This window comes from Echiichthys vipera (genome assembly GCF_963691815.1).
Source record: "Echiichthys vipera genome assembly, chromosome: 16".
NCBI classification, from domain to species: Eukaryota; Metazoa; Chordata; class Actinopteri; order Perciformes; family Trachinidae; genus Echiichthys; species Echiichthys vipera.
Genome location: NC_139841.1, coordinates 1,407,996 through 1,423,243, shown reverse-complemented (window position 1 = coordinate 1,423,243; position 15,248 = coordinate 1,407,996). Strand labels below are relative to the sequence as shown.

Sequence of the window (15,248 nt, the reverse complement as noted above, 5' to 3'; positions counted from 1 at the left end):
CTTTTCTGTGGCTTCTAGCTCCACCTCTCTGAATTTCCATAGGAATGAATGGGCGCCATTTTTTCCCGTCCGCCGCCCTATGTCCATGAATCCAATTATAATAATGATAATATTAATAGGTCAAAGTTAGTGTTAATCTGGACTCTTGTCTTTGCAGTGTGACGGGAATTACAATTAACATGTTTTGGGTTTTAAAACATGGTACAAAAGACATTCTTTATCTCCTCATGATGCAGAAGTTTTCTTTATCTTTGCATGCAAAGTATAGCCCTATATATCTTGTGAAGATACTTCCCATTATCCTTTGATACAAGTGAGACTGAAATTTATAATGATGACTCTGTGATACTCAAAGCACGGGACAAGTCGGCCTTGTGTTTTTTAAACCTCATGCCAGCTGGGCTGTTTGCATCTGTATTTAAACTCTACAGAATCTGACCTTGGGGGCACTCTTCCAGACAAGAGCCGTTTGTGCAGGTGTTTGGAAGAGAGCTTTCCTTGCAAGAAGATGATTTGGAATAAACTCACATGGAGAAGCCGATATTATGGTTTCTTCATCTTTCTTGATTGACCCTTATTGACTAATTTTCCCACCACAGCAGACAAGACAGGGACAGTATGCAACAAGAAAAAGATGCTCTGCACACGACACTGATTGAGGCTGAGGTGGATTGGACAGCAGCTGCCAAGCAAGTCTCAGCCCTGCGAGAGTCTGTTTCCAAACTGTGCAGTGCTATTGGCAGTGTAAGTACTAACTATATAAATATAATATATAATATAACTAAATAAATAAATATTTGGCACTAACACTAGGAGGCAGCTTTTACATTCAAGGCTAAAATGTACTGTCTTGATGACTTTCTCTGACAACATCTCTGACGGACATATAGTTGTCATAAATGAACAGAGTTATGGTTGATATTATGTGATGTAAATCAGTGATTTTTCAGAATTAGTTCCCACATCCTTCTTTGGTAAACCTATATCTTAGTCTGTCTCTGTCTTTCTGTTTGCTGCTGTAGAGGCTGTCTGGTTCTGAGTCTTCCTTCTTGGCCTGTCAGAAGGAGCTGTTGCTACAGAAACTGGAGACATTTGAAGCCACAAACCAAACCCTGCGGCACCTTCTTAGAGAGCAGCACAGTTCCCAGGTACTGTGTATAATGCACCTTCTGCAACACTGTCAAGTAGAATTAGTGAAACCTCTGAGATAGTTAACCCCTTAGATGAGGGAAACTTCTGGATTTTCAGGTCCAGAAAGAAAGATAACTAAAAATCTGGGTCAGTTACTGTGGTAACTGACTCTGTGAACCTAACCTGCTTGCTGGCATGTTTTCTTCAACAAAGCTTGAGACTCTCTGAATCTCCTCCCTCTTACAGAGACAGAGATGCTGCTTAATTTCCTCATTAATTTAGTCCAAAACAAAGTGCATATTAAAGCACTTAAATAACTGACATAAATTATAGTAGTTTGTTACTCAGGACTATCTATTGTTATCGTTTATATGCGCTGTCAGTCATGTCTCTGAACAGAGGTTTTTTGCCCTCAGTACAACTCATTTCAAGCATTCCCACTAAAACGTTTATGGCACATTATGTGTCTGTTTAAATAGTAAAATCAATATGAAGCTTTAGACGTGAGGATCAATAAATAATTATCTCTCACTCGTGATGTGATCGGTCACAACGATGAAACTTAATTCCTTTAATCAGAGAGCAGCTTCATGTTCATATTTTTAAGTGAGAAAGATCGTGGGCAGCTACATGTTGATATTTATGAGTGAGAAAGATCGGGGTGCAGCTGCAGAATGAAGTTTGAAAGTGAGTTTTTGAAATTGTCTAATACAGTCTGAACTGTTTGAGCCGCATTTAACTGACTGTGTTTAAAGTTACTACATTTTTAAAGCATCTGAAATAAATGAGAACTAAATGCTGTTGAGCCAAGATTCAAATAAATTCAAATACATTTAAATCTATTGTATTTTAACCTGCAAAATCACAAAGCCTTGTATTACTGAATCATGGTGTGATCTCACAATCATGTCCGTCTGTCTATGTCTTTGATCTATATATTTTTAAATCTTCAACTTTATTTTTAAATGATGAATTAATAGACAACACAGAATAAAACTTTGTGTTAACTTATTGACACTTTCCCCGCACTGACTCAAGCTATTTTCTTTAAAGATAAATGTGCACAGCCTAATACACGCATTAATCTCTACATCCACTGGATTAAAATGGAGACTAGACTAGACTAGACTAGGATCAGAGCTGGGTTTTTATGTTCAGGCTCAAGCTACTCAGAGTTGATTTGAAGTATAATAATAGTTACTGACTTACCCTAGTTAGAAAGGGGGGTGGGGGGGGTGGGGGGGTTACAGTCCTTGAGGTCTTTGTCCTGATGGCACGTTACAACCTACCTGAGGGTAGCAGCTCAAAGATGTTTTTTTGCAGGATAAAACCAATTAGCAGCAATTTTACCTGTCCTCTTCCCTTCCCTGGCGGTGACAGCTGCCGCTGTCCAGTCGGCCTCTCTTCTGTGTGCCAGATACGTTACACCTTGTTCTTTGCAAGGGGGGATGTTGAGGTAAACTACACTGAGATTGATGAAGTCGGAACGCTTTCCACAGTGGCTCTGTAAAACGTGGACCAGAGCTGGTGACGTTCAGTTTCCGTAGCTGTCTCAGGAAAAACATTCCATAGAAGTTTGTAGTCTATGACCATAAACTCCAGCAAAAGGCAGCAGTCCTTGTGTATTACTGAAACATCGGTGCACCAGTTTGAATTAATGAAGTAACCCCAGACCTCCGCCTGATGACTTCCCACTCAGGCTTTTGTTGCGGTTGGCTCTGATGAAGTGATATCCAGGTAATTCCACAGCTGAATCAGGGATGTCAGCTTTCAGGCAGATCTTGAATAAGAAATGCCGCATTCCTATTGAAATTATTCTAAGTCCGTAACAGAAGATTGAGCATGTTATTAATTTGTTGCTGAGAGAGCGCACGTTAGAAAAGCAGACTGCAGGGAGAGCAGCTCGGTGTCCCCTCTTCCTCCACCTGTAGAGAGCCCTGGCTTTCTTCCCTCTGGGTCGGCTACGATGGTTCAGCCTTCAGCCCCTTATCAGTTTGTGATAACGTCAGCAAAAACCAAGATGTCAGGGATAGTGTGTAGTCTTTACCTACTCTTTATGTAAAGTGTCTTGAGATAACTTTTGTTATAATTTGGCACTGTAAATAAAATTGAATTGAAATGAATAACTCCTGGTCCAGTGCTTGGGCTTTTGTCCGGTTGCTGATGATGGCCATTTTGACAGTGGTGGTGGATGGGGCCGGGCAGCAGTCGGGGAGCCCCGATGCCCACTGGGGGTAGGCATGCTTCAGCTGAGACTCAAAGGCTGCTGCTCCTGAGCACGAACAGTTCGCTCCAGTGCTTCCAGCACAGCTGAACCTAACGGCTCCTCTGGTTCCACCGGGACACTACACAGGGTCCTACATGCCTCCATCAGAGGTGACTGTGTGAGCCATACATGGCGGTGAGTTTACACCGAGAAGGACCTCATCCGCCTGAGTTCCCTGGACACGAGGGCAAAAGCCTGTAACAATGCGTTGATAAGGTTGATAGTGGAAGCGTCAATACCGCCACCCTGCAGGGAGGCAGAGAGGGTGAACATGATGTTAGACCAAGCCCCTACAACCGCGACTTCCTAGTTGATCCATTACAAAAGTGTCATAAACCGCAGTTCTCCGAATGGCCACTAGGAGTAGTTTGCACAATTGAGCAGTTTCTCAATGACCCCTATGTTAAATACGCTGTTTTTCACAGCATACTTTAACCTATTTGAGGCATGGTACAAATAATCCTTCTAGTTGGTATGTTTAGATCATATCTCCATGACAACACTTAGCAGGGTGAATTTTTTTTGTACCAGGCTAGTTTTTATTTTATTGAAGGTTAATTTCAGTCAAAAGCAACTTGACTTGGTTATTTGTCTAGGAAGACGTTTAACCTCTCATCCAAGGGGCTTCATCAGTTCATGTACGCATCTGACCAGGCCGGGACTGGTCCAATCGTCTCACTCTGTCAGCTCTGGGCCGAGGAATGGGAGCCTGGCTCTGGTCCCCATCATCCTCATAAAAAAGAGAGGCTGAAGCTGTTAAAAAAGAGAACATCATCCTCTGGGACTAGCATGGGCATGGATGGAGCAGCGAAGGTTAGCGCCAGCAAGACATGAACAGATAGTTAGCCAGGCGCTAACTAAACTATGGCTTACGTCATCTAACTCAGCTGAGGTTGTTTAAATGGGATGTCTTCAAAATGTCAATAAATAGTTACAACTAACTTAAGTAATAAGAAGTAGAACCAGAAATACTGGGAGCAGGGAGCACAGCTGCAACCGTCACTGTCACTATCAGGGTTGTAAATCGCTGTTAAAAGTTAGTTTCAGGTTTTTTCGGATAGGGACATCGGGAGTGGCTGCGTGGCATCAGAGCTCTCGAAAGCCAAGTGTAAAACTCCCCGAAAACTCGAATAACTAAAGCTAGAAATCACACAGACTGTAATGTGACAGGGAAAAAGCTGGAATGGGAAGGAGAACTTGACTCGCTCAGACTAAAAACACGACCATAGATGAAATGGAGGAACCGCTAGCTAACCATGAAAGGACGAAGACGGCGGCCATGACACAACACACCTCACTGCAAGTGAGGCGGCCATGGAGTCAGACCTTGAAATCATAAGCAAGGAGATAAGGGATTTAAAAACAGAAATAAAAGATGCCCTTCGCTCATTTGGTGAAATGCTGAGGAGCAACGTGAAAAAAGACTTGAATGACTTCAAAACGGATATAAACCAAAAACTTTCTAAAGTCGCCACTGAGCAGCAACAGAGTGGCAAGATCAACGAGGCTGGGTGTCAGATTAAAAAGCTGGAACACTGGGCACAAGAGGCTAACAACGCTCTGATCTTACTGTGAGAACAAAAAGCCCTGCAGGATAAGTGAACTGATCTTGAATCCAGAAAGAGGAGAAATAATCTCTGCATCTACGGAGTTACAGAGGGAGAAGAGGGTGAGTCTGTGGCCATGTTTGTACAAGACCTGCTCAGGCGTGAACTCTACCTGCCGGTTTATATAATGAAGCAAACCGGTAGGAATGTTCGGATATAACGTGTGTTTTTAGTTGTCAGAATAATGGTTACCCCGCTATTCCTGTGCTAAAAGAAAAGAGCCATTCTTAGGTCTGCCTTACTTAATTTTCTCTTTAAATTCTAACGTTGGACTCATTTAGAATGACTATAACCCTCACTGTAGGTCCTGTCATTTCTAAGTTAGGCCCCTCTTTATCTAATGGGGTTTTCCCTAGATCCACCAACAGGATCAGATCGTGGGAGGACGGAAAGATCCTCTACTGTTTGGACGTTCACCCATTACATTTGATCTGTTTGTTCTATGCCACCGTTTTGGCAGTGTTAGTGGGGCTACTGATGTTTTCTTTTGTCTTTATTGCTATAAGTGATGCAGAGTAACAACGTGAGAATAGCATCCTTAAATGTGAATGGCTTGAACAATGTGATTAAAAGAGGAAAAATAATGGCAAAAATTAGGAAAGAAAAAATTCAAGTGATGTATTTACAAGAAACGCATCTAACTCAACAAGAACATGATAAACTGAGGAAATTTGGATTTAAAAATACCTTTTTCAGTTAAGTTATGAAAGGTCCTAAGAGAGTCACCATATTAATTTCCAACTTTCATTTCTTTGATGAGTTCAAAATTGACAAAGAAGGGAGATATGTAATAGCAAAAGGGAAATTGGATAATCATTTAGTTATTTTGGTCAATGTCTATGTGCTGGTGGCATGATAGAACATATTTGAAATTATTGTTTGAGATCATAGCCCAGGAAAATGAAGGAATTCTAATATGTGCGGGGGATTTTAACATGATTCCAAATGCTAAACTGTACACAACTAATAACAAGAGAACTAAGACTCATCTACTTGTCAACACCTCTCTAGCTGAATTGGGGATGTTTGGAGAGAACGCAATCCGTTAGGACTACACACATTATTCTGTTCCAAACTCGGAGTACTCCAGAATAGACTATTTTTTTATGAACACAATAGACAGATATAGAGTAGAGGAATGTAAAATAGGGGTAACTGACTAATCTGACCAAAGTATTATTTACCTCAATATCCATCTAACTAGGAGAAATAAAAATACACTCTGGAGATTAAATGTGGGAATGCTGAATAACCAGAAAACACAGGAGGAGGTTAAGAAAGAAATTAAATGCTGCATAGAGGACAACTTAGACAGCCCAGTGGATCCTACCATACTTTGGGATACGGTAAAAGCTGTAATGAGAGCGAAGTTAATAGCGAGGGCAGCTTACCAAAAAAAGACTAGAGAGAAAGACAAGAAATTGGTTAAACAAATAATAATACTGGAACAGCAACATAAAAATAAAAAGATGATCCGGCTTTACAACAAATACTCAATGTAAGACGTTAGATAGATGACATCCTAAGTCAAGAGGTCGAGAAAAAACTAAGATTCACTAAACAGACCTATTATGAATCTGGATCTAAGGCAACTAAATATTTGGCATGAAGACTTAGCCCAACAAGCATCTCACACAATACATACGATTAGAGACTCTGTAACGAAACAATTTCTATTTGAGCCTGAAGACATAGAAAGGTTTTTTAAAGATTACTATGAAAACTTATACACCCAACCCAGAGCAAAAAGAGAGTGCAAAATGAAAGAATTCCTTGATTCCTTGGACTTGCCTGCTATTGGAAAAGAGCAGAATAAATAATAAGTTTCCAGAAAAAAGAACTTGATGCCGCAATTAGTAGATTAAAATAAAACAACTTTATTATCAGCAGCAACTCAACGCATTTAGGCATGTAGACATGGTCAAGACAATCTGCTGCAGTTCAAAGCGAGAATCAGAATGGGGGAGAAAGGTGGTTTAAGGGACTTTGAGCGTGGCATGGTTGTTGGTGCCAGATGGGTAAGTCTGAATATTTCAGAAACTGCTGATCTACTGGGATTTTCACGCACAACCATCCCTAGGATTTACAGAGAATGGTCTGAAAAAGAGAAAATATGTCTGACAGGTAGGCAGACTCATGATAACAACAGACGTATTCTCCAAATGACAGATCAAATCCAAAGACAGGTCCTGAGAGCAGTACTAGTGAGCCTCGGCGCAGAAAAGGCCGTTGACTGTGTCAATTGGAGGTTTCTGTATCAGGTTTTGGGAAAACTAGGGATTCATGAACAAATTATACAATGTTTCCAAGGCTTCTACCAAGAACCAACAGCGAGGATAAAAATGAATGGACACCTAACTGACAGATTTATTTTACAGCGAGGAACTCGCCAAGGATATCGTTTTGGCCCTACCTTGTTTGCTATATTTATTGAGCTGCTGGCACAATTGATCAGGCAAAGTAACAAGCTAAAAGGAATCCATATAGGATAGCAGGAGCATCGGACAGGGCTCTTCGCTGATAATGTTATTGTGGCTCTTCAAGACCCAGATAAAACATTTCCTAATTTGATGTTGATGTTAGAAGATTATGGCAAATACTCAGGCTATAAATTAAACATAGCAAAAACACAAATTCTGACACTGAATTATTCCTCAGGACGAGAAATTAGAGAAAAATATAAAATAAAATGGAATTCCAAAGTATGTAAATATCTGAGTGTGGTATTGGCCAAAGACCACATTAAAACATTTGAAATTAATTATAAAAACATTAACAATATCAAGACAGATATCGGGAGGTGGTCTGTTTTTAACATGGACTTTGAGACGCAAATCGAGGTAATAAAAAATGAATGTGGTACCGAGAGTGTTATATCTTTTCCAATCAATCCCACAGATGATTCTAGAAACACAATTCAGACACTGGGATAAACTTATATCTAGATTTATCTGGGCCGGTAAGAGGCCGAGGGTCAGGTATAAGACACTTCAATTACCAAAAGAAGAGGGAGGGGGGCTGTCCTTGCCTAATCTGAAACAATACTTTTACGCAGCTCAAGTAAAGTTCTTGGTTTCTACATGCTGCCCTCTATATCAGGCAAGATGGAAAGACATAGAGCTCAAGTTGGAAAGTTTCCAGATTCAGGCAATATTAGGGGACAAAGGAAGCGAATTGTCTCAACAAAGCAAAAATGAAATTATAAAACAAACATTGACAATATGGAACAAGATGGTAAAAGAATACAATATGGAGGGAGACATCAAATTATTAATTTGGCCTGCTCCATGCCCCAGATTCGAACCAGGAATCAGTGATGCTGAACTCAGGCGATGGTGGGACAGAGGCATCACAGCAGTATGCACAATGACTCATAGAGGGCTCTTAAAAAGTTTCAGTGAGCTACAAAAAGAATTCGGGCTGGATAACAAAGATTTTTCTCGTTACCTGCAAATAAGAGATTTTTTTTGATAAAAGAATCAAGCCAGTCCAGAGCATTGTCCAGAGAGGGCAATACACTGAAAGATACTCTAACTGAAGCCTATACAGAAGAATAAAAAATGAATATCTAAAATATATCAAGGCCTTTAGAAACAGAATGGGATCAACACAGGATACATTGGGCGACGGTAGGCGGGCACAGCGTGCTGGTGGTCACCGGCTTCAGCTCGGAGACGTGGAACGTGGGATGTATCCTGAGGGAAGCAGGGAGCTTGAGGCGAACTGCACTGGGGTTGATGATCGCCTCGACTTCGAAGGGACCAATGAACCGGGGAGCGGGCTTCTTGGAGGTGACATTCAGGGGAATGTCACGTGAGTTAAGCCATACCTTCTGACCCGGTCTGTACTTGGGAGCAGGGATGTGGCAGCGATCCGCCATCCTGTGATTCTGTTCTGCCGTGTGGAGCGGCACCCCTCGGACCTCTCTCCAGATCCGACAGACCCTCTGGAGGTGGTGTTGGAAACAGGGGACTGCGTTCTCTGACTCCTGGGCAGGAAAGAGAGAAGGTAAGTACCCTAATGAGGCCTTGAAAGGTGACATACCTGTGGCAGCAGGTAAGAGAGTTGTGGGAGTATTCAACCCAGGACAGTTGAAACGACCACGACAAGGGATTGTGGGCACAGACACAGCAAAGAGCGGTCTCCAAATCCTGGTTGGCCCTCTCCGTCTGCCCGTTTGACTGAGGGTGGTAACCCGAGGACAAGCTGACACTGGCTCCCAAGGCCTGGCAGAAGGCTTTCCAGACACGGGAAGTGACGAGACAATGTCCAGAGGAATCCCATGGAGTCGGAATACATGGTCCACCAAGAAGGATGCCTTTTCCATGACTGACGGCAGTTTCGGCAGGGGAATAAAATGAACCATCTTAGAAAACCGATCAACGATAGTCGCAATAGTGTCTTTACCTTGGGAGACCGGCAGACCAGTAACAATGTGAGTATGATGTGAGTCCAAGGACGACCGGGCACAGGAAGAGGACGGAGAAGACCCGCTGCAGGACGATGAGAGGCCTTGCCTCTAGCGCAGACGGTGCAGGCCTGGACAAACTCCCGGGTATCCTTAGTTATGGTCCTCCACCAGAAGTGACGGTGAAGGAGAGAGAGGGTCCTGGTGACTCCGGGATGGCAGGCAAGTCCAGAGGAATGTCCCCACTGGAGCACCTGGGAGCGAACACTGGCGGGAAACAAACGGATGCCCCGGCGAACCACCACCGGGGTCAGGGTCAGTGTCCTACACGCAGGTCCTGACAGGTTATATAGACGATTGGTTGGGAAGGTCGACCCGGGTAACAAATCCATAGGGCAATCGTAGGGACGGGGAGGTGGCAAGGATAGAGCCTTAGTCTTGCTAAACACCTCGGCAAGGTCATGGTAAACTGGTGGCACGGAGGACAGATCAGAACGTTCGGGCAACAAGGGTTTTGGGTCACTGAGGCACCTAGAGGGGGCCGAACGAAGACAGGACAAGTGACAACTGCTGCTCCAGCTCACAGCCCTGCCTGTTACCCACTCAATTACAGGATTGTGAGCAATTAGCCAGGGGAGACCAAGAACAACAGGGGCATTAGCCGATGACATGATGGGAAATGCTATGGTATGATTACCAGCTAGTGACAGGGTCATGGGAATAGTCTCGGCTGAGATCTGAGCTAGCTTCTCACCACTGAGACCATTAACCACCAACGGAGTATCTAAGGGCGCACTCACACTGTCCTTCCGTACCGTGCCCAAACAGGTTTTACGGGTAATGCCTAGTTCATTTGACGAGTGTGAGTGCAACCGCACCGCACCGGTGGGCTTTTGCGTGTTTGCACATGTACGAGCTGGTTGCTGGTGTCGCAGTTAGAAACTGGGTGATCAAACACTGAGATAATTTTACTAGAAAACTGCTTAAAGGTGGCATATTGTGTTGAGGGTTGTGCCAAAAAGCTGCTCAACAGGCTCGGGTCCCTACCGGTGAGCAGGCCTGACACGTACGCTACCTTGGAGCTATCGCTATCGTAGGTAAGGGGCTAAAACAAAAGAAACTATTAACAATGGACAAAGAAACACGAATCGCGGAAACTAACATACGGTAAATGGGAGCCAACTAAGGAAGACACGATACCACATAAATGCAAAATCGGTCTGGCGCAGAATGTGTCCCACATCCAGCTTTTTATCCAATGTGATGGTCCTCTATTTGTGAGAAATAGAAATAGGGTTATTAAAAAAGACTTGTAGGTACAAGCGGGCGAAATGGGTTTTCTCAGGAGGGTGGCTGGAGTCTCCCTTAGAGATAGGGTGAGAAGTTCAGCCATCCTTGAGGAACTTTGAGTAGAGCGGCTGCTCCTTTCCTTTGAAAGGAGCCAGTTTAGGTGGTTCAAGCATCTAATAAGGATGCCCCCTGGGCGCCTCCCTAGGGAGGTGTTCCAGGCACGTCCAGCTGGGACGTCTCGGGGAAGACCCAGGAGAGGCTGGTCCTGTCACTTCTTCGGCCCCTGGTCAGCTCATCACTGGACCTGCTACAGTTTGCCTACCAGCCGAGACTAGGTGGAGGACGCTATCATCTTCCTGCTCCACCGTGCCTGCGCCCACCTGGACAGACCGGGAATCACAGTGAGAATCTTGTTCTTCTCCAGTGCGTTCAATACCATCTGGCCTGCTCTGCTGGGACGTAAACTGACAGTGATGCAGGTGGACCCTCCCTTGGTTTCCTGGATTACGGATTACTTAACGGGTCGACCACAGTATGTCAGACTGCAGGACGAAGTGTCTGACACTGTGGTCAGCAGCACTGGAGCTCCACAGGGAACTGTTCTTTCCCCCTTTCTTTTCACCCTGTACACCTAAGACTTTCAGCTCCTCTCTGAGTCCTGCCACCTGCAGAAGTTTGCTGACGATTCTGCAATTGTTGGCTGTGTCAGTGAGGGGAAGGAGGAGGAGTACAGGGGCGTTGTGGACTCCTTCGTTGACTGGTGTGCAGCTAATCACCTGATTCTAAACCCCACCAAGACTATTGCTCTTTGCTGTTGTGTGCTGGGGCAGCAGACTGAGGGCAGCAGACGCCAAGAGAATCAGTAAGATCATCGGGAAGGCTGGCTCCGTCCTGGGGGTCAAACTGGACTCTTTGGTGGCGGTGTCTGAGGGTGCACTCACACTGTCCTTCCTCACCGCGCCCGGGCTTTAGGGTACTTGTCCCCCCTCCCTCTCCCCCCGTGGCCTAGGCCCGTTTGTACTCACACTGCCTTGGCCTCGCGCAAATGCTTTTGCTATCCATACGTCATCTCGCCGTAACACGTCACACGCATCGATTGACGTCATCGCCAATGCGTCTCTTTGTTTACAATCTTTCCGTAGACCTCGGAGTTTTTGTGCGTCTTGTTGACTGTTTTTGAAAATTTTCATCCGACCAAATCTGCAGTAAACACGCCACCTCCGCATCACACCAACGCGAACCTTTCGCCGCCATTGTTGTTGTTGTTAAATGTCCGCGCATGGTCCGTCCTTCTAATTTCTATGCACAGCCCACGTCTCTCAGGCGGGCTGTGGACGGCCCGCTGGTCGCAGTTATGCGCGGAGCGGATGCACTCACACTGGTCAAACGCACTAGGCTCTAGCTGAAAAAACGGTTTTGACCCGGTGCGGAAGGACAGTGTGAGTGCACCCTGAGAGGAGGATGCTGTCTAAACTGCACAGCATCCTGGACAACAACCCTCACCCTCTCCACCAGCTGCTGACCTCCAGCAGAAGCACGTTCAGTCATAGACTTATTCTCCCCCGGTGTAACACTGAACACCGGAGGAAGTCTTTTCTTCCAGTGGCCATCAAACTGTAAAATTCATCTCTCCACGGTCAGGTAAGGAACAGTGGAGACACTGTATCCTGAGAAATGCCACTTTGTCACTTTATAACACCACTGCATCACTTTATTTAGTTGTATTGTAAACTTACTTCAGTAGAAAGGCTGCTACACTTCACTTTACTTTACTGTAACTTACTTCAGTAAGAAATGCTACTACACTTCCCTGTACTTTACTTTAATTTAGTTCTGTAGGAAATGCTGCTACATTTTTAACACTGTTTCAGTTATTACTATTTCTCCTTATCACTTATTTAGTTTGTACTTATTTCATTCCAATATGATGCTAAACTGCACAGTGCTTATTGTTGTATATTGTATATACCTACGCTTAACCACAATATCTGTTGCACTCTGTCACACTTAGTTATTGTTTGATTTATTTTATGTTAGCTTTATTTTGATTTGATTATGTTAGCTTATTATCCTTTATATCCTTTCCCACCTTTGTATTGAAAGTGTTGCACAATAATTTCCCTCGGGATAAATATAACTTCTTGAATCTTGAATCTTGAACTGCTGCCCCCGCGACTTTCTTTCTCTGATCTAGAGGAGCAACCTTTTCCAGGAAATGGGAGAAATGGACTGCTTTTATCAAAACAATTGAGGACGCTACACACTAACAAATTAACACACTGGATGTTATATAAAGGTCTTTCAACTGAGGAGGCCCCATGTTTTCATTTGTGTTTTTGTTTTATTGTTTTGACAGTTTGTTGTCACCTTCTTTCTCTCTGGAAATACTAAATAAAGTATCAAAAAAAAGATAGTTTTAGCGAAAAAAGCTACTAACTCAAAGTAAAGTAAAGTACTTAATACTAGGAGTGGCAAGCACAGCTGTAGCCGTCACCATCACCGTTGTAAACCACTGTTAAAAGATAGTACCGGCGGAACACAGCCACTTACTGATATAAAGGTTTTTGTTAAAGTGCCTTGGTTATTCAAAAAAACATGCTAGTACAGCAATGGTATAGCCACAGCGGATATTCTGTCAAATTCTGAACAATAAAAAATAACAGTATTTCAGAATAAATCAAGTATTATAATTTTTTCTCTAATTTTGATCTCCAGTGTATTTACGGTGTATGTACATTACTGTGCAAAGGTTTTAGGCAAAAATGCTATGAACTAAGAATGTTTTAAAAAATCTAAAAAGTTTTTTTGTGATTTTTTTTTTTTGTGAAAGTGAGTGTACAAAAGAAAAATCTAAATCAAATCAATATTTGGTGTGTCTACCCTTTGCCTTCAAACCAGCATCAATATAGGTACTTATAGGTACACTTGATTATAGTCAGGTGTATGATCAACTTATTATACCAAACAGATGCTAATGATCATCAATTTCACATGTAGGTCGAAACAGTCATTAAATTAAACAAACAGCTGTGTAGGAGGCTTCAAACTGGGTGAGAAAATTCCAAACTCTGCTACCAAGGTGACGATGTGGAAGACAGTTTCATGTCACAGGTCATACACCATGGCAAGACTGAGCACAGCAACAACACACAAGGTAGTTACACTGCATCAGCAAAGTCTCTCCGATTTCAAAGCAGACTTGGGTTTCAAGATATGCTGTTCAAACCTTTTTGAAGAACAAAGAAATGGGCATCGTTGAGGATCGTAGATGCAGTTGTCAGCCAAGGAAACTTAGTGCAGCAGATGAAAGACACATCAAGCTTATTTCCCTTCAAAAGATGTCCAGCAATGCCATGAGCTCAGAACTGGCAGAAACCAGTGGGACCCAGGTACACCCATGTACTGTCCTGAGGAGTCTGGCCAGAAGTGGTCTTTATGGAAGAGTTGCAGCCAAAAAGCCATACCTCTGACGTGGAAACAAGGCCAAGAGATTCAACTATGCACAAAAACATAGGAATTGGGGCAGCAGGGTCTCTGGACTGATGAGTCCAAATTTTGAAATATTTGGCTGTAGCAGAAGGCATTTTTTTGCCGAAGGGCTGGAGATTGGTACAATAATTAGTGTCTGTAGGAAACAGTGAAGCATGGCGGAGGTTCCTTGCAAATTTGGGGCTGCATTTCTGCAAATGGAGTTGGAGATTTGTTTAGGATTATTGGTGTCCTCAATGCTGAGAAATACGGGCAGATACTTATCCATCATGCAGTACCATCAGGGAGGCGTGTGATTGGCCCTCAATGTATTCTGCAGCAGGACAACAAGCCCAAACATACATCCAATATCATTAAGAACTATCTTCAGCATAAAGAAGAACAATAAGTCCTCGAAGTGATGGTCTGGCCCCACAGAACCCTGATCACATAGAGTCTGTCTGGGATTACATGAAGAGAAGGATTTGAGGAAGCATACATCGACAGAAAATCTGTGGTTAGTTCTCCACGTTTGGAACAACCTACGAGCCGAGTTCCTTCAAAAACTGTTTGCAAGTGAACCTAGAAGAATTGATGCTGTTTGGAAGGCAAAGGGTGGTCACACCAAATATTGATTTGATTTAGGTTTCTCCTCTGTTCAGTCACTGCATTTTTTTAATGATGAAAATAAACTATTAAGCATTATCCATTTTAAATGCATTCTTAGTTCACAGCATTTTTTCCACACGCACCTAAAACCTTTGGACAGTAATGTGTGTGTATATACACACACATACTGTATATACTGTCTCAAAGTAATATTGTTTGGTGCCTAAATAGATGTCTTAAGCAGAGTGACTAACTTTCATGGGTCTGTTTTTAAGCAGATGGAGTCAGGCCGAGTGTCAGAGCAGAAAGATGCATTACTCAAGAGACTGGTGGAAACAGAGGCAGAAAATGTTGTGAGTGTGATAGAAGCCCACTAAATTTTAATTAGCCTAAATGTTTTGTCTTTTTTCTTTTATTAGACAGTATGTCTTGTGTATGTATTGTCTTTTTATCTCTGTGTAAACCTAAT

At 43.1% G+C, this 15,248-nt stretch overlaps 1 protein-coding gene across 7 annotated transcripts in view; it reads left to right on the top strand.

Annotated features, from left to right (window-relative positions):
• The window catches only part of odf2a (outer dense fiber of sperm tails 2a), a 63,996-nt gene that overhangs the window by 15,359 nt on the left and 33,389 nt on the right, over nucleotides 1-15,248 (top strand). For 3 of the 7 annotated variants that reach the window (XM_083930252.1, XM_083930256.1, XM_083930251.1), the window contains 3 exons: nucleotides 600-744; nucleotides 1,023-1,148; nucleotides 15,055-15,132. In XM_083930252.1, the coding sequence (XP_083786378.1) occupies nucleotides 600-744; nucleotides 1,023-1,148; nucleotides 15,055-15,132 (349 nt within the window). The remainder of the gene's footprint in view (nucleotides 1-599; nucleotides 745-1,022; nucleotides 1,149-15,054; nucleotides 15,133-15,248) is intronic. The other 4 variants (XM_083930255.1, XM_083930253.1, XM_083930257.1 and 1 more) reach the window with 2 other exon arrangements.